This window comes from Erinaceus europaeus, chromosome 3, assembly GCF_950295315.1.
Source record: "Erinaceus europaeus chromosome 3, mEriEur2.1, whole genome shotgun sequence".
Classification (NCBI taxonomy): Eukaryota; Metazoa; Chordata; class Mammalia; order Eulipotyphla; family Erinaceidae; genus Erinaceus; species Erinaceus europaeus.
The window spans coordinates 125,688,501-125,708,358 of NC_080164.1; the positions used below are offsets into that span (position 1 = coordinate 125,688,501).

General features: G+C 39.8%; 1 protein-coding gene across 1 annotated transcript in view; it reads right to left on the reverse strand.

Annotated features, from left to right (window-relative positions):
- Positions 1-5,500: 5,500 nt before the first annotated feature.
- The window catches only part of SCARB2 (scavenger receptor class B member 2), a 77,997-nt gene continuing 63,639 nt past the window's right edge, over positions 5,501-19,858 (reverse strand). Inside the window, exons 8-12 of the mRNA XM_007519818.3 lie at positions 14,723-14,841; positions 11,613-11,686; positions 9,753-9,804; positions 8,447-8,605; positions 5,501-6,029 (exon numbers count right to left, since the gene is read on the reverse strand). Coding sequence (XP_007519880.1) covers positions 5,991-6,029; positions 8,447-8,605; positions 9,753-9,804; positions 11,613-11,686; positions 14,723-14,841 — 443 coding nt within the window. The 3' untranslated portion in view covers positions 5,501-5,990. The remainder of the gene's footprint in view (positions 6,030-8,446; positions 8,606-9,752; positions 9,805-11,612; positions 11,687-14,722; positions 14,842-19,858) is intronic.

Here is a 19,858-nt window from a genome sequence, read left to right on the forward strand (position 1 = left end):
GAACGTATAACATTTGCTAATTATCTGGACATGAGGAACAAGGATTCAAGTTAACATACATATGAGTGAGTGGTATGCCGTTATCTAATTCCTACAAACTTAAGTGGTCTTTAAAAGTATATATTCTTATTTTTAATGCAGCACAGGGAATTGATCCTAGGGACTAACTTAAGCTGGACACCACTAAACTGGCCCAATTTTTCTATTTTTTACTTTTGGGGGTAGAGAAGACAGGCAGAGAGACCCACAGTAATGTTCCACCATTTAGTGTCAGGAGTGGACCCAGGGCCTTAAGCACTGCAAGGTATGTGCTCGGCCAGATGAGCTCTTTTCCTGCCCCAGACTAGAACTTTTGCTGACTTTAGCCCCCTTTGCTTGAGAACCCATTCTGGAAGGTATTAAACTCCACCCTCCGTTGCTCCTGAGAGATACTGGAGAAAGACCTGAGTGGGAAAGCTCAGTGTGAGACCTAATTGAGGTTCCCTTGGTCTGGCTGCCTGTCAGCAGCCTGAAATAGCAAGACTGAGATGGGAGAGGGACTGGAAGGGTGTGATTCAGGTCTGTGTCCATCAGGAAGGGCTTTCAAATGAAAATACAAGATAACTGGACATCTGACAACATTTCCAGTGCAGTTTTATACAGACTTTTATTATTATTATTATTATTGAAACATCTTTTAGCATTAAGGACAGAATAAACATGGCAAGAATTACATGAAATGGACAGACTGTAAGTTACATAAAATGTGTTTTGGTCAGTATTCTTCTAATAGCTGTAAGCAGTTCCAGTAATAATGTCCAGAGGATCAAGAATGAAGATCATTTGCTGCAGAATTCATATCAAATAACAACAATTTATAAATAACAATAAAAATTAGTGTGGCTTATGAAAAACCCTAGTAGGGGTTAGTTGTATAATATTTACTCCACTTAACTATTAGTAGTCTTTTCAGAACATGAGGAAATACAGTTGAGTGGGTGAAGCTTGGAGCTAAAAGTGGCAAAGACCATTCTTGTCCTGTGTTCAACTTCCAATTTTTCCTGAAAGAAGGTAACCTCTCGTGTCTGAAAGCCCATTTGGTATGTTCTCTCTCTTTTTTTTTTAATGTTTACGTATGTATTAGAGACAGCCAGAACTCAACAGAGAAAGGGGTGATAGAGAGGGAGATAAGAGAGACACCTGCAATCCTGCTGCACCAATGGCAGAGCTTTCCCCCTGCAGGTGGGGACCAGGAGCTTGAACCGCCACCACCCTGTCCATGTTTCTTTTCTTTTAAAAAAATTATTTATTTATTTATAAATATTTATTTTATTTATTCCCTTTTGTTGCCCTTGTTTTATTGTTGTCCTTGCACATTGTAACTTGCACTCAACCAGGTGTGCCACCACCTGACACTGGTACATTCATTTTTTTTTTTTTTATTGGATAGAAACAGTCATAAATCAAGAGAGAAGGGGGTGAAAGAAAGAGAGACAGAGAGACACCTACAGCCCTGCTTCACTGCTTGCAAAGCTTTTCCCCTGCAGGTGGAGACCAGGGGCTTGAACCGCCACCATCCTGTCCATGTTTCTTTTCTTTTTAAAAAATAAATTATTTATTTATAAATATTTATTTTATTTATTCCCTTTTGTTGCCCTTGTTTTATTGTTGTAGTTATTATTGTTGTCGTTGTTGGATAGGACAGAGAGAAATGGAGAGAGGAGGGGGAAGACAGAGAAGGAGAGAGAAAGACAGATACCTGTAGACCTGCTTCACTGCTTGTGAAGCAACTCCCCTGCAGGTGGGGAGACGGGGACTCGAACCGGCATCTAACATGATGTCTTCAAACTCCTCAAGACTCTGGCGAAAGACTGTGGGGTTATTGGGGACTCAGGGTGCAGGTGAGTGGGTGGGAGTGTCTTTCAAGTCCCAGTGCATGATGATGGAAAAAGATATAAGGTGGGGGTGTAGGCACCTATCTTATCGAGATGGGAAATTGTACCCATATGCCAATAACTGTACTATAAACCATTAAGCTCCCAATAAAAAATACATACAAACTTTACATGCTGGCAGCATTTGATATGTTAAGATCTGATTTTTTCTTTTCTTTAATTTTCTTTATTGGGGAATTAATGTTTTACATTCCACAGTAAATACAATAATTTGTACATGCATAACATTCCCCAGTTTTCCATATAACAATACAACCCCCACTAGGTCCTCTGTCATCCTTTTTGGACCTGTATTCTGCCCCCCCACCCAACCCAGAGTCTTTTACTTTGGGACAATACGCCAATTCCAGCTCAGGTTCTACTTGTGTTTTATTTTCTGATTAAAATCTGATTTGATGGATTAATGAAATGACACAGCAAGCAAGTGAATGACTGAATAAATGAATGAGTGAATGAATGAGCAGTTGCCTCCATTTTAAGGTCCAAGCACTATCTGAGAGACACAATGACGTCAGATGACTGGCAGAAAGCCACTCTTCTGTGATAGCATAGCCAAATCAGATGCCAGGTTTAAATTCTCTACTCTATCCACTTCACTATAAGCCCCAGTTTTCAAGTCCTACATAAAAAAGTTCAAAGAAAAGATGGGGGAAAGAAAAGGCCATACATAAATGGCTTTAACAAATGAATTTAATTAAACAAAGAATAGCATAAGTGAAGATTTGAAGGACAGAGTTTACTTGATTGGAAGATACTCATTTCCTAGCCCTCCCTCTTCCTTAATGTGTTCAGTAATACTATTTGGCAGTGTTTGTTATCTTTTGTCTAAAGCACTTTGTGTTGTTATCTACTGTGTTATTTTTAAAAACAGGCTTATTTAATTAAGAAAAACAACAGCCTTTATTGTTGTCCTATATTATGACAAGTAGGAGAGGATCTATAGAAAAGGTTCTTGGAAATGAGAGGTTCTCCATTGTTATTAGAGCAATAGTCACATTTTATTTCCCGTTCCTCCACATTTGGGCAGACAAGAAGGAATACATTTGATGAGAACTATTGTATATGAATGATGCTTTCATTCAGAAACACTATCACAAATATTCCAAAGAACATTCAATAAAGATAGTCTTCATTTTATAAGAAACTCTGGTCTAAATGGTCCTAACAACAAAAAGAGGGAGACAGGAGCTCCTGAAGTAGCCCTCGGGGGAGTCAAGTGCTTTTTCAGTGCGTCCTGAACTGATGCCTTTACTCCATCAGCTGCTCAGATATTCATGAATTGCTGCGTCTTCCAGCATAGCTTTCTCTCCCTCTGCCTTTCTGGCGCGGCACTCTGTCCCTCCCTCTGGCTTCTGCTCTTTCTTACTCCTCTCAGCTGCTTAACTACAGTTCCCACTGGAACTTGCACAATCAAAAACAGCTCTCTTCTCCAGCAGCCTTCTGAAGTGCATCACCTGGAGCAGAGCAGCTCGCCCCTAGCGCTCGCTGCGGAGCTGCCAGGTAGCTGGAAGGGGGAGAGGCGCAGGAGGTCCCCTCCTCCTACTCGGCAGCGGTTGGAGCATCCCCTTGAATCCGTTGTTGTATCCTGGGGTCTTGAACTAGATTTCAAATAGATTTCAGAGCAATAATGGAAAGAGAAAAGCCATTGCCGGTGGCAACAGAAAGTGGGGAGAGGTTGCTGCAGTAGTCTATGCTGCAGGATGTGTGAGTGAAGACCTGAGCCGGGTTAGAGTCTCCATCCCGCTGGGTCTTCATTAACTGTCTCCTCAGTACATTCATTCTTAACCAGAAATCTTGACTGCATTTTATGAATCTACCACCATAAACTTTTCGGAAGAAAACTATCAAATATGACTTTAAGTCATGTAACTACTAGGAATTCTGATGTAAATAATATTTTGGTCTCCTTGCCTGTGTGTGATTCAGTGTAAAGGTGTGCCTCACTAATGAGTGCTATCATTCACAATATTTAAAACTTCCTTCTCAGAGATAGTCACATCATGGTAATAGCATGACCCAAAGAAAATGCACTGGCTTATCAGTGACAATAAGTGAACACAAAAAGTAAACCATGCCAATTTTTGAAATTTAGATATTGGGCATTATCAAACACATAATATTTAGTTTTCAGATCCTGATGACTTGTATTTATTTATTCTCTCTTAATTTATAGAGAAGTTGAAAGTTAAATGAACTGCCACTTAAAGAAGGGAAAAGATCGCATACTTTAGGTAGCCAGCTTTAGTGTAGAGAGAAGGGAAATTGGGGCAAGCTAAAGTGATTTGTTACCCTCATTCAGGAATCCAAAGTTATGTAAGTGAAACTTAGGACCTTTTTTCAATTTTATTTACATTGAGATTCAGTTTTTAAAAATGTCATGGAATGATTCCGCTGTTAATTCTGTGAGCATTGAGACAGATAGTTAACAGGTTTTTCCAATTAAAATGGATAGTGAACTTAGATAATGAAATATGTTTGGTGTATTGCACCAAAGTAAAAGACTCTGATGTGGGGGTGGGGGGAGTACAGGTCCTGGAAAAGGATGACAGAGGACCTAATGGGGGTTGTATTGTTATGTGGAAAACTGAGAAATGTTATGCATGTACAAACTATTGTATTTACTGACAACTGTAAAACATTAATCCCCCAATAAAGAAATTAAAAAGAATATGTCAGAATTCTGTGATGTAGATGGCTTTCAGTCCTCTGACACAGATTACACTGAAATCCAAGAGGCTTTCTTTTTTCTTTTATTTATTTATTTATTTTCCCTTTTGTTGCCTTTTTATTTCTTTGTAGTTATTATCGTTGTTATTGATGCCAAGAGGCTTTCTTAAGAGAGATGTCTCTGCTTCAGTCCCAAGGGACCTACCTTCTTTTGAAGCACTTTTTGTACTATATTTTTAGATGTCATCATTCTGTCAGCAAAATGATTGTCACGAATTATCCAATGAGTGACAGTGAGATACAAAACAATAGAAAGAACTGGATTTGAGGAAAGATTAACTTAGAAAAACAATTTCAAAGTTACCAAAAATGCCCTGAAAAAAAATATCTCTAGTATAGTTGGTCTTCTTGAAATTTGTGTATATCTTAGGCTGCTAGTGGATGAATTTTCTTTAGTCACAAATAATCTCATAATCACTTAACATTGTATTTCATACAGTATTATATTTGGCAAGGGTAGTGGGGGAAAATTACTGATTATAGTTTCTCAAATGCACCTTTCCACATCAAAACCATCTTGATTAAAGAAGTAAGTTGACTACTTACAAATGTCATAACTGGCTTTTTTTTTTTCACTTTACATGTAGCCTGCATTTGCCCTAGCCACAATATTTGTGCATTCTTTTCGTTCACAAAAGTACAAGTGAAAAAAAAAACCCTAAAGTACAAGTGAAAAAAAAAAAACCCTCATGTGCTCACCACACCCAGCCCCTTGCCCTTGTTAACTTCAGTAGGAAATTAATAAAAAGACTTTGAAAAGTATTTTCCTAAAGGACATGTAAAGTTAACCTTAAGAGAGAAGTAGATGCATTTGAGGGATGTATTGAACGAAACTACCATTTTACCCTGGGTTCTGAACTCTTGTTTACTTATGCTTAGGGGGTGAAATGGGTGGAGGCATGCAACATAAAATATTACGAATATATTTGTCACACTAAGTTTGGTGAATGAAACATACAGAATAAGTTACATTAGCAAGTGATACAGAGCCATTATAACTACAACAGTGATCACAAAATTCTGGAGCTTCCAGTACCCAACACACACACACACACAAAAATTACAGGATTTTATTATTAAATATATGCTAGACACATGAAAAAAAAAACAAACTATTTGTCAGGGGTCATGGGATTTGATAAGGGCTAAGGACCAACCATGTCAGTCTGATCTTCTAACCTCTGGCCATGTTGCTATCTCATCACTCGCCATCACTGGTCTCTCTTCTTTTGATATCAGGCAACAAGCCTGTGAGGACACATGGTTTCTCCACACTGTGGTCCAGGGCAGGACAGCTCACGCAGTTCCTTTACCAAGCTTAGGCCACAATTAGGTTCGTATCAGAGGTGCTCTTTCATCTGCTGTCCCCTGAGACTCAGAAGAAGGGACAGTAAAGTTAGATGTTCATCCCAGAAACGGCATCATATAATAAATAGCTGAGGGGGCCTATGAAAGAGGGTAAAAGGAAGAGAGACTGACAGGAGGAACACAGTCATCCTACTAAACTCTTGGCCTGCTTCTTGCTTTTTCAGATTATTATTATTTTTTTAATTCTCCCTTTTATTGCCCTTGTTTTTCATTGTTGTCATAGTTATTATTGTTGCTGCTGTCGTCGTTGTTGGATAGGACAGAGAAATGGAGAGAGGAGGGGACGACAGAGGGGGAGAGAAAGATAGACACCTGCAGACCTGCTTCACACTTGTGAAGCGACTCCCTTGCAGGTGGGGAGCTGGGGGCTCGAACCAGGATCCTTATGCTAGTCCTTGCACTTCACAGCCACGTGTGCTTAACCAGCAGCGCTATCACGTGTGCCTGATCTGACCACTCCCCTGGCTCCCTGTGTTGACCTAGACTATAATACTTGTCACTATTAAATTAACCTCTCTGGTTTGAAACCCAACAACAATTCTCAGAAGTAGTAGGTATTTAATATTTGCTTGCTTGTTGAATATGTGGAAATAGTTCATTACAGGAGCAGTAACAACATTTATACAGACTTTTTTTTTTCCTGTTTATCAATATCTGTTACTGTACAATGTCAAACTGAAAGACTCAGAAATGGCAAAATAATTGTCTCACCGATAATTCATATTCATACGTGGGTTATAGTATGTAATGGAAGGTGGGGAAATCTATCTGATCCAATATTATTCAGGTGGTTACATCTTTTTTTTTTTTTTTTGCCTCCAGGGTTATTGTTGGGGCTGGTGCCAGCACTATGAATCCACTGCTCCTGGTGGCCATTGCTTCCCCTTTTTTTTTTTTTTTTTGGATAAGACAGAGAAATTGAGGGGAGGGAAAGATAGGGAGAGAAAAAAGACACCTGCAGACCTGCTTCACAATTGTGAAGCAGGCTCCAACTGCAATTGTACTATATGCGCTTAACCTGGTGGGCCACTGCCCAAACCCCCCCCCCCCCATCTTCTCTTCCCATTTGTCTCAGACAAACTGAGTTGAAGAGGCCAGGATAATTTAAAAAAGAAAGAAAGAACCATAGGGAGTCAGGCAGCAACGCAGCAGGTTAAGCACACGTGACACGAAATGCAAGGACTGGCTTAAGGATCCCAGTTAGAGCCAGCAGCTCCCCACCTGCAGGGGCGTGGCTTCACAGGCGGTGAAGCAGGTCTGCAGGTTGTCTTTCTCTCGCCTTCTCTGTCTTCCCCTCCTCTCTCCATTTCTCTCTGTCTTATCTAACAACGACTACGTCAATTACAACAACAATAATAACTACAACAATGAAAAACAACAAGGGCAACAAAAGGGAAAATAAATAAAACAATTTTTTTTTTTTAAATAAAACTGCTTACAATTAAGAAAGGTCTTTGTGAAAAGGCTCATTGAAAGCATCCAGACATCTGGGTTGACCAGCTAATCATTTACGGAGACTAGTATAATTCTATTGAATCTAACTACGTGGAGTTGTTCCTCTCCCTTAAGGAAAGCACGTCTATATTCCAAACATTTGTTATAGAAAGATAAACTGCGTGGCAGGTAGTGGGGAATCTTTCCAAGCAGATCTCTGGCTGTTCTATCATCTTAGAGCTGCTTTATTGTATGACAAATGTTATTATATGACAAATGAATTCTTACTAAATATTAACACTGAACCAAGTGCTTTGTTTAACACACCATTTAAACCTTTTGAGAAACTTCCCAGGGCTGAGGAGATAGCATAGTGGTTATGCAAAAGACGTTCATGCCTGAGGATCTAAGGTCCCAGGTTCAATGCCCAGCACTACCATAAACCAGAGTTGAGCAGTGCTCTGGTCTCAGTATCTTTCTCTATAAGTCTCTCATTATAAATAAAATATTAAAAGGAAATAAACTACCCAGGGGACTGAGGAGATAGCATAATAGTTATGCAAAAAGACTAATGCCTAAGATTCTGAGGTCTCAGATTCAATCCTCAGCACTACCATAAACCAGAGCTGAGCAGTTTGTTGATGTCTCTCTCTCCTACTCTCTTTCTCCTTGAGTCTCTCATAAAAATAGATAAATAAAATATTTTTTAAAAGAAAGAAAAGATACCCAGGAAGGTGCTCTTGTTATGTCGTACAGATAAACTGAAGCAATTTCTAGGGTCACACAGCCACAAAGTGGCAAAATTGACATTCAAACTTAGGCAGCCTGACAAAAAACCCAGATGTTTAACTGTTACATAGTCTTTCCTTCTTCAGGTTACTGTTTTCATAGATGTACAACTTACTCCTGGGAATTCCATTCCCACCAAGAGCGCCCCAAATAGTAAGGCTATATAGCAAAGAAGTTCTCCAGTTTCTGCTCACCTCATCCATGGATGCCTGTCCCTTGCATGCAAGCCAGGTGAAGACCAAACCAAAGAATACACCCAGTGCCATAACAATGTAGGGTATGTTGGTGATGATGAGAGTGGTATTAATCACAGACTTCAGTCGACTTGCAGTCTCTGCATCAATGAGAACACTCTAGGGTCAGGGACAAGAAAGTAGAATTCTCTTGATTAATAAATGCCTGGGGTATGAGAATTTTTACTGTATCATTCTTCCAAATCATTAAGCAGTTTGGATATGTGTTCCTGTTAGCAAAGCAGAGATACTAAACATCCATTTATAAATTAGAGCAATCAGGTGGGGCATTTTTTCATTTAACATCCTATTCTTTTCTCCTGAAGAAACATTTTACTCTCAAAATATTTTAGGAGTGGGAAAATATTGAGACACCAAGATAAGTATCTTTTGCTTTGCATTAGGCAGTTCCAGCTCACAACTGAAGTTCCTTCAAAATCTAGCTTAGCATAACTTTCTTCCGGAAGTTTTCTTTGGCCACCTCTGACATGAATAAAGATCCTATTTCTGGGCTTTCATCTCACTATCTTCATGCTCTTATTATTATTGTTATTGTTCATATCTCTGAGACTGAGTTCTCTGAAGGCAAGAACCTTAACCTCATTTTTCCTTAACACTGGGGATAGTACCATCACAGAATAGACTCTCAGTTAATGTTGGCTGGTTAATGGATGAATGAATGAAATATTCCAGCAATGGTATATGTGGCAAAATAGTATAATTATTCAGTTGATGAGATCTATACTAATCAAGACCTGAGGTTTCCACAGAAAGCATTCATAGAAGTCTTTAAGCTAATCAGAATTCCAGAAGGTCTAGGTGACAGGAGATCTTGTAGGACGACACTTTCTAAACAGAGAGCAAAGGGGCACAGTATCTGGAGAGCTACAATCCATAAAAATTATGACAAACAGAACTTTGGCCTAATTTAGGCTCAGATTGCATTGGCTGTTCTTTAGCAGTATCTAACACTGCTTCAAATTTAGCTTTGCACTTTATTTCTTACATAGCCAGCTCCCCAGAAGGGAATTATTGAATAATATTCTGGAAAAAAAAAGAGAATTCTATCATTTTCAATCTCCAACACAGGTAATTTATTATAAACATTTATACAGGCATTTTCTGAGGGCAGATGAGTTTTTAAAAAGTCACCCCCCATTTTTACATCTTAAGTTATACATAACTACAAAGTCGGCATCACAGTGGCAACATCACATATCCCATACTTGGACAGAAAGCATTCCCCTGACTCCCTCCCCAGACTCACCTCATTGACATGCATCACTGGAAAAACCATTTCTCTAATGTTTCCTGTTTCACTACAAAGACAAAAGATGAGATTATTACTTTTAAAAATTTTATTTATTTTCCCTTTTGTTGCCCTTGTCTTTTTATTGTTGCTGTAGTTGTTGTTATTATTGATGTCATTGTTGTTGGATAGGACAGAGAGAAATGGAGAGAGGAGGGGAAAGGAGAGAAGTAGAGAAAGACACCTGCAGACCCACTTCACTGCTTGTGAAGCGACTTCCCAACTCCAGATATTATTACTTTGTAGGCATCCTTGTCATCATGCACTGGTCTGGATAGACAAGTTTATAGGAAAGTTCTAGCACACTCATTTCAGCCAATGACCTGTAACTTAGACTTCTAGATTATCCTTGCAAACACATAAAAGTAACTTTCTAGGTTGTAAGTCTTAACAATTACTAATGTTATACATCTATGTGAGGTTTTTTTTTTATCAAAGTACAAGATGCTGAAAACACATTCATCAAGAGAATTACTATGCTTCCCAAAGTTATCAGATGTACAGTCTGCAGAACAATGCTGTCATTCCTTAGAATGTTCTATAAGTAGGCCACTAAGTATTGTCTTCACAAGAGCTCAGAGTATTTACCATGCACTAGCTAAGTGCCTGGTGTTTGAGAACATCCAGTCCTCTAATTCTCACAGTAATCCCAAGCAGTAGGTATTATTGTTCCAATAATTACTGTCTCAAGGAAAGTATGAGCCTACCTACTTAAGGTAGTTAGCCCTACCTTGAGTAAATGGAAGAGTTAGGATCATAATCTCAACTTGACTCTGAATCTGAACTAAATTATATTACCTCAAATATACTTTGGGTGAAAAAATATACCATATATATATATATATATATATATATATATATATATATATATATATATATATATATTCTTGCAGACCACATTTACTTAAAGATTCATTTCATGTATGCTAAGTCTGGCAAACACAATGGGGAAACCAAGCATTTGCTAGACAATTATGATAATGTTTATAGTTTTTGTATTGTTTCATTGTAAGTTAACATGAATTTGTATTTTTCTCATATAAAAAATTCATGGGGCTGGGTGGTGGCGTACCTAGTTGAGTGCACATGCTCAAGGACCTAGGTTCAAGCCCTTGGTCCCCACCTATATGGGGAAAGCTTCATGAATGGTGAAGCAGTGTTGCAGGTGTCTCTTTCTCTCCCTCTCTGTCTCCTGCTTTCCTCAATTTCTAGCTCTTTGTATCTAATAAACAAAGATAATAACAAAAAAATTTTTTTTGATTCACATTGAGAAGATTGAGCCCAGGGGGTTATACTTAAAGAGTGCAAATTTAGCAGTGGTTTTTATGAGTCCAGAAATAAGAGACTGGACCCAGGAACTTTTTAAACCATCCAAGTGAGAGCTTGTGGTTAACCTTGGAGAGTAGCGTGAAGGAGAAAAAAAAAAAGGGAATGAATAGAAGCCATCCAGAATCCTAAAGAGGGAAACACTTAGTGGAACTGGTAAACACTGGGGCCTTACTAACTGAGTTCTAACATGTTGCCTAACCTCTCTGCGCTTCCTCTTCCTTGCTTTTAAAATGGCGATAATACAGGGTTATTGTGAAGAATGAGTTAATGTATATGAAGTACTTAGAACAATGTCTATCCATGGAAAGCTATTAGTATATGCTTGGTTAAATAAATAAATTACACAACAAAAATGCTGTTCGTGTTCTCCCCCCCCCCCACACACACACACACATTAAAGACAAAGGGAACAGACTTAGAAAGTGAACTACATTCAGAAAGTCAAGGTAGCAAAGCCACTTTTTGCCTCTGGAAAGAAAGAACACTTACGTAAAGTCGTCTAACTTTTTGACATAAACATTGATCTGAATCCTCTTGGCTCCTCTTAGTATAATTCCAGTCAACTGAAAATCAGAGAAGTGGAAAGAAAACACTGAGATAAATTAAAACCACAGACAAAATTTTTACCCTTCCTGGTTCTGATGAATAGGGAGGTCCTTGCCATGTTTGATAGACTGAGAAAGGATAAACTGGCCCCAAAACAGAATGAGAACTGTGGATTGTGGTGGTTGCCTGGTAGATTGTTGTTCCCTAGACTTTTCATATGCATAGAATTCTTAGGGACCTTACTAAAATGCCATTCTACCTTCTACACCCCATAATGTCCCTTCCATGCTCCCAGAGGGATAAAGAACAGGAAAGCTATCAGGGGAGGGGATGGGATATGGAGTTCTGGTGGTGGGAATTGTGTGGAGTTGTACCCCTCTTATCCTATGGTTTTTAGCAGTGTTTCCTTTATATATATATATATAAATTATATTTTAAAAAATGCTAGTTCTGGTCAGAGATGAGGCTGGAGATTAGCCATTTCTAAGAATCATCTGGCATCTCTAGAGGATCCTGGCAGGAGGTAGATTCAACAGACATCCTGTCAGGTCATGGTCTTTAAGGAGCTGTGAGGAAGACAGTGGTCACAGTCAGAGAACAAGGCTCAGGTAAGGCAGAGCCCACCCAACTGAGCCAAAAGAAGCAGCTGTAGCAGTCTCTCCCCCTGTGGCAGCTTCACCTTTGCACTCAAGTTACAGAACTGTGCCAACCTCTTGGTTTTTGTTGAACTCAGAGAGGCAACCAGTAGGCTAATGAGAGAGTTCATTATTATAGCACAAGACTTTCATGCCAGATGTCCAAGTTCAATTCCCAATACAACTATATCTCAGAGCTGACCAGTGTTCTTATCTGTTTTGAGCTCTTGTGCTCATAAAAAAAAAAAAAAAAAAAAAACTTTCAAGGGGGCCGGGCAGTGGCGTACCTGGCCAAGCACACATAGTACTGTGTGTAAGGACCCAGGTTGGAGCCTCTACTCCCCACCTGTAGTGGGAACGCTTCACAAGTGGTGAAGCTGGTCTTCGGGTGTCCATTTTTCTCTCCCTTTCTATCTAATCCCTCCCCTCAAGTTCTCTCTGTCCTATTGAATAAAACAGGAAAAAAAAAAAAAAAAGGAAAAAATGGCCACCAGGAACAATGGATTTGTAGTGTTTTCTGGCACTGAGCCCAAGTGACACTGGAGGAAAAAAGAAACAAACAAAAAATCATTCAGAAGGAACCATTTGTGGCACCAACACAATGCATTTATTCAGCAACAGTAACCAAAAAAAGCAATAAATAGTCCCTAGGTCCTAAACCAGCACCTCCTTAAGTAAACTTTGAAGGACCCCATTCCTGAACAAGAAGGAGACTCCTTATTCCCCTGTGGTGGGAAAACAACATCATTTTCCAAATAACACTGGGCCCTGTAGTTTGCTCACTTTGCATATATGAAAGCTTTTAGCCTCCCCCTTCATTCACATAGGGTCTCTATAATTTTCACAGTGCCAAATACCTAAGTTTCTCTGATGAAAGGAACTAATTAATAGCTAAGAGAGAATAGTACATCTGGTACTATTCCGCAAAAGATCACCGGTTTCTCAGTTACAAGTACTACTATAGCTATGATTGAAGTGCCCATAAATTGCGATGCTGAAAGGATATTTCTGCTTTTCTTGTTCCATGTGTTCCCAAGTCCAAGAATGAAGATCTGATTTAAAGTCTTAAAGTGAAAAGACTCTCACATCATAAAATGGTATTCAAAGCCTTTTGTTACGGTTTTAGGATTTAGAGTTTCTCTTCTATTAATAAAAAGATTAAAGTATGTTTATCTGCTACCTTTTAAATTAAACTACATAATAAACTCTGAAGAGTATCTGTAGAAAGGTTTGCCAAAAGTGTCTGAAGCACATATATCAACCAGATATTCCTGGTGGTGAGTAAGCAGAGAGGTGTCTTCTACCTTGTTGATTTGTGCCCAGAAGGAATGTATGTACGTTCATGCCTAAAGCTGGTGAGGGAAGACTGATAAGGTTACATGGGTCTAATCTCAGTTGTTGCCAATGATGGAAGTTCTACTTTTTTTTTTTTAATTTTTAATTTAATTTTATATTTATTTATTCCCTTTTGTTGTTGTTTTATTGTTGTAGTTATTGATGTCGTCGTTGTTGGATAGGACAGAGAGAAATGGAGAGAAGAAGGGAAGACAGAGAGAGAGGGGGAGAGAAAGATAGACACCTGCAAACCTGCTTCACCACCTGTGAAGTGACTCCCCTGCAGGTGGGGAGCCGGGGCTCGAATCGGGATCCTTATGCCAGTCCTTGTGCTTTGTGCCACCTGCACTTAACCCGCTGAGCTAAAAAAAAAAAAAGTAGAGACTCCCTCTACTTTTTTTTTTAAGATGTTATTTATTCATTCATGAGAAAGATAGTGAGAGAGAACGAACCAGACATCACTCTGGTACATGTGCTGCTGGGGATTGAATTCAGGATGTCATGCTTGAGAGTCCAATGCTTTATCCACTGTGCCACCTCCCAGACCACCTGCTACTTTTTTTAAAAAATAATTAAAAAAAATTTATTCCCTTTTTGTTGCCCTTGTTTTATTGTTGTGGTTATTATTGCTGTTGTTGTTGTTGGATAGGACAGAGAGAAATGGAGAGAGGAGAGGAAGACAGATGGGGGAGAGAAAAATAGACACCTGCAGACCTGCTTCACCATTTGTGAAGAAATTTCCTTGCAGGTGGGAAGTGGGGGAGGGGGGGGTGCTCGAACCAGGATCCTTATGCAGGTCCTGGCGCTTTGCACCACCTACACTAACCCGCAGCACTACCACCCGACTCCTCACATGCTTTTTTTTTTTTTCTTTATTAAACTGAGTTGGCTGATATTTCCATGTTAGATCCACAGGATTCAGCTTCCTAACTACAGAGTTGTAGGATTATGCATTACACTGCACAGAACTTGCGTTTCCTCATATGTATGAAAGAACTGCACATCTTAAGTGTCCAAGACTATGTTGGTGAATAATATATGAACAGGTTATAACAGTCTTTTACCAAGGAGATGTGTACTCACTGGATTAATGTCCACAAATGTCTCATGATATTCCTTATTTGGATGCATGCCTTCTATGGCAGAAATAAACTTCTCATCTGCTTGGTAGAAGTGTGGGAAAGATAGAATAATAGGAGCACCTGTGTTTTAAGGAAAATGAAATGAGTGATGTGATTCTTAAATCTAAGATAAACACAAAGTTCCTGAACACAAACCTGATTCCTAAGGGGGTGGAGGGAAGCTGCTGCACACATATATATATATATATATATATATATATATATATATATATATATATGCATGCTGTGGGTGAGCTAAAATTCCATTCTGTACCTACAAAATGGACTTTATATATCATTTCCTGACATATCATGCACCTGCACATTATTTAATTTAATCCGGCATATACTAAAATCCTGGCTAAACCAATTATTCAACTATTTACTTAACCCATAAAATAAATTGTTTTATAAATTGAACATCACCTGCAGCCTTATGAAGCTAGAACTATTCATCCTACTTTAGAAGAAAATAAAGATCCAGAGAAGTTAGTGTGTGTGTACCCAGGGACATACAGCTGCCAGCTTATCAAGGTAGAATTCTAACCGATGGATGGCTCATCACAAAGCACTTGTTTCAACTATAATTCGTTACCAGTAAATGAACTTTTTTTGTTTATTTTATCTATAGGCTTCGTTCTGAAAACAAAAATCTTAAAATGTTGTAGTCATGCTTGTCCGCCCTCCTGAAGTCCCCCCATCCATCTTAAGAAACAAATAGACAAAGAAATTATAAAAGAAACCTACCCTAGAGTTTTCTACTGAAGAAGAAGAGGGACTCAAAAATTGCTGCCTAAAAAATCAGCTTAGAGACAAGCAATTGAAACCAGGGTGCATATTATCTGGCCCCAGTGGCTTCCAAATACCTAGACACCATCTTCATGAGAATCACTTAAAGGAGAGACTTCCGGAGGCGGGGCTACGAGCAGCAGCAGATCTCTTTCTCTCCTCTCCTCTCCCAGATCAACTAGGAATACCAAAGGAGACCACCTGGGACATAAACAAGACAGGACTAGAACGACTACAGGAACCCACCAAATCATTGGTGAGAATCACTGAAAGGCTGTGTTAAAAATCTATATCCTGGGACCCTAGTATGTAGAACCTGGACAGATTTTTATTTATTTAAAATAATTCTATAAATTAGATGCAAGATCTGGTTTAGCCACTGCTTCCTCAGAGAAGGATAGGGAGGTATGCTGCTTTCTCAGTCTTTTTTTTTTTAATATTTATTTTATTTATTCCCTTTTGTTGCCCTTGTTGTTTTGTTAGTTATTATTGTTGTTGTCGTTGTTGGATAGGACAGAGAGAAATGGAGAGAGGAGGGGAAGACAGAGAGGAGGAGAGAAAGATAGACACCTGCAGACCTGCTTCACCGCCTGTGAAGTGACTCCCCTGCAGGTGGGGAGCCGGGGTTCGAACCGGGATCCTTATGCCGGTCCTTGTGCTTTGCGCCACCTGCGCTTAACCCGCTGCGCTACAGCCCGACTCCCTCTCAGTCTTTTTAAAAAATATTTTATTTACTTATTAATGAGAGGGATAGGAGAGAGGGAAAGAACCAGACATCACTCTGGTACATGTGCTGCCGGGGATTGAACTCAGGACCTCGTCCTTGAGAGACCAACGCTTTATCCACTGTGCCACCTCCCGGACCACTGCTTTCTCAGTCTTACCCCCAAAAGGATATTTTTCAAATCATTCAGGCAACAGGGCAAAAGTTAGTGCACTAATTTATTCAGGGGAAAAAAGGACAATTATTCAAGAGAAAGAGCTTACCAGATTTCTCAAAAGAAAATTTAAAGAATTGTAGCTTAAGAAGAACCACAATAATGGTGCCAGGTGTGGCTCACCTGGATAAGTGTACACATTACAGTATGGAAAAGCGCAGGTTCAAGCCCCTGGTTCCTACCTGGAATGGGCAAGCTTCACAAGTGCTGAAGCAGGTCTGCAGGTGTCTCCCTCTCTATGTCCCTCACCCCTCACTATTTTTATATCCAAAATAAATTTAAAAAATAAGAGTCACAATATAAATATGATAGTATACATTCTATTACCTTAGAGAAAAGCATTTTTAAAAACTTCCCTTTTGTTGCCCTTGTTGTTTTATTGTTGTAGTCATTATTGTTGTTATTGATGTCGTCATTGTTGGATAAGACAGAAATGGAGAGTGGAGGGGAAGACAGGGGGAGAGAATGATAGACACCTGCAGACCTGAGCCAGGTCTCGAACCAGGATCCTCACGCCAGTCCTTGCGCTTTGTGCCACGTGCTTAACCCGCTGTGATACAAACCCAACTCTTGAGAAAAGCATTTTATAAGCTTTATGATCTGGGCCCTGATTGGGCAACATACTCTACCACTCACAAAGATGGGTCCTGAAATTAGTGTAGCCTAGAATGTTCCTAGCCATGACCACAGAATGCGAGCTCAGACTTACAGGGATGCAGAGGTTTCTTTATTACCTTAGATAAAAGCATTTTTAAAAAAATATTTATTTATTTATTCCCTTTTGTTGCCCTTATGGTTTTATTGTTGTAGTTACTATCTGTTGGAGAATAGGGCCCACTGTCCCAAAAAGTTGATGTCGTCATTGTTCGATAGGACAGAGAGAAATGGAGAGAGGAGGGGAAGACAGAGGGGGAGAGAATGATAGACACCTGCAGACCTGCTTCACCATTTGTGAAGCAACTCCCCTGCAGGTGGGGAGCCGGTGCTCCAACCAGGATCCTTATGCCGGTCCTTTGCGCTTTGTGCCACGTGCTTAACCTGCTGCGATACAGCCCAACTCCCGAGAAAAGCACTGTATAAACTTTATGGTCTGGGCCCTGGTTGGGCAACATACTCTACCACTCACAAAGATGGGTCCTGAAATTAGTGGAGCCTAGAATGTTCCTAGCCATGACATCAGAATGTAAGTTCAGACCTACAGGGATGCAGAGGTTACACAGGCTCTTGTCCTTACTATGGGCCCCAGATTAAATTGATGGTGTTTACAGTTAACAATACTTATATACTTTCCCCATATTTGGGAGCTACTCTCTTCCCTGATCCAGCTTTCTAGTCCTTTTTCCTACTATGACACCATCTCCACAGACCATATCTTGGGTCCATTTGCAAGTTAGCTGTCAGGCTCAGGCAAAAACCAGTAAAGTCACGGGCCCCTTGCAATATACCTAAAGTAGACCTACTAGCTTTTTCCAAAATGGAGACCCCAAATCTTCATCTGCAATATTCTTGACTTTAGGTTCATGATTAGTCAACAACTTGTTCTGCTTTATATCTTAACTCTTTTTGAGCCACCAGGTTCCAGATGCTACCATGATGCCAGCCTGACTTCCCTGGGAAGATGGCCCCACCAGTGTGTCCTGGAGCCCTGCCTCGCCAGATCCCTACCTCACTAAGGAAAGAGAGAGACAGGATGAGAGTATGGATTCACCTACCAACGCCCATATTCAGCAGAGAAGCAATTACAGAACCCAGACCTCCCACCTTCTGCACCCCATAATGACCCTGGGTCCATACTCCCAGAGGGATAAAGAGTAGGAAAGCTATCAGGAGAGGGGATGGGATATGGAGTTCTGGTGGTGAGAATTGTGTGGAATTTTACCTCCCTTATCCTATGGTCTTGTCAATATTTTCATTTTATAAATAAAAATTTAAAAAAAAAAACTATGAAAAAAGACCACTAGGGCATAGAAAGCAGCTCAGCAGCAGAGTATCTGCTTTCTAAGTGGGAGGCCCTGGTTTCAATTCTTGATGCAGTAAAAGCACCACAGACAGAACCAAGGACAGTATAAGTGAAGCACAATGGACAGTGGACCTCCCTCTCCAGCTCTCTCTCTCTCTCAGAATAAAGGATAATTGGGGTCCAAGAGGCAGTTTGGCTCAGCTGTATCATACATGTGCAAGACAGAGATCACTGAATATCTGTCCAGCAAGGCTATTGTGAATAATTAAGCAACATGTTTGTTAGAATTAGTCCTCAAGGTAAAGGAAATGCTTCTGTATATTTGACTGTTCTTTTCTGTATATGGAAGGAAGCAGAGAAGTTCATATTAAGAAACCTAGGAATTTTGTGGTCAGGGTTTAAAACCAACTGTTTCAACTTCATTGAGAACCTTTACCTCTCACAATAAGAATAAGAGATGTGTACTTTCCTATTACTGAGGCCTCTTTCTTATTTTGTATTTTTTAACAGCTAGTGCTTTGCATGTATTAACCACATGTGACAATGTAAAACACTTAGAACAGTGACTAGCTGAACAGTACTTAATTGGAGTGCTTGGTTTCATGGCCCACTGGTGAATGAGCACTCTGGACTCAATTCAGGAATACAGCTACTACTACTGGTAAGATTACAAAACTGCTACCCCTTAAAAAACCACATGGCAGTCTTACAATAAATGGCATTACCAAAAAGCCAGTAAATTTCCCCAAAGAATGTTTAGCCATCTTATGAAACATTACTCTGGGAAGGTCAGACTTATTTTTTAAAATCTTTTATCTATTTTTTTTTGCCTCCAGGGTTATCACTGGGGCTCAGTGCCAGCACTACGAATCCACTGCTCCTGGAGGCTGTTTTTCCCATTTTGTTGCCCTTGTGATTGTTACTGTTATTGTTGTTATATCTATTGTTGTTGTTGGATAGGACAGAGAGAAATCGAGAGAGGAGGGGAAGACAGAGAGGAGGAGAGACCTGCAGACCTGCTTCATTGTTTGTGATGCGACACTCCTGCAGGTGGGGAGCTGGGGGCTCGAACCAGGATCCTTATGTTGGTCCTTGCACTTTTCTCTTTGCACCATGTGCATTTAACCCACTGTGCTACCTCCCAGCCCCTTTTACCTATTTTTTAATTTTTTAATTTACAAAATGGAAATATTGACAAGACCATAGGATAAGGGAGGTAAAATTCCACACAGTTCTCACCACCAGATCTCCATATCCCATCCCCTCCCCTGATAGCTTTCCTACTCTTTATCCCTCTGGGAGTATGGACCCAGGGTCATTATGGGGTGCAGAAGGTGGGAGGTCTGGGTTCTGTAATTGCTTCTCTGCTGAATATGGGCGTTGGTAGGTGAATCCATACTCTCATCCTGTC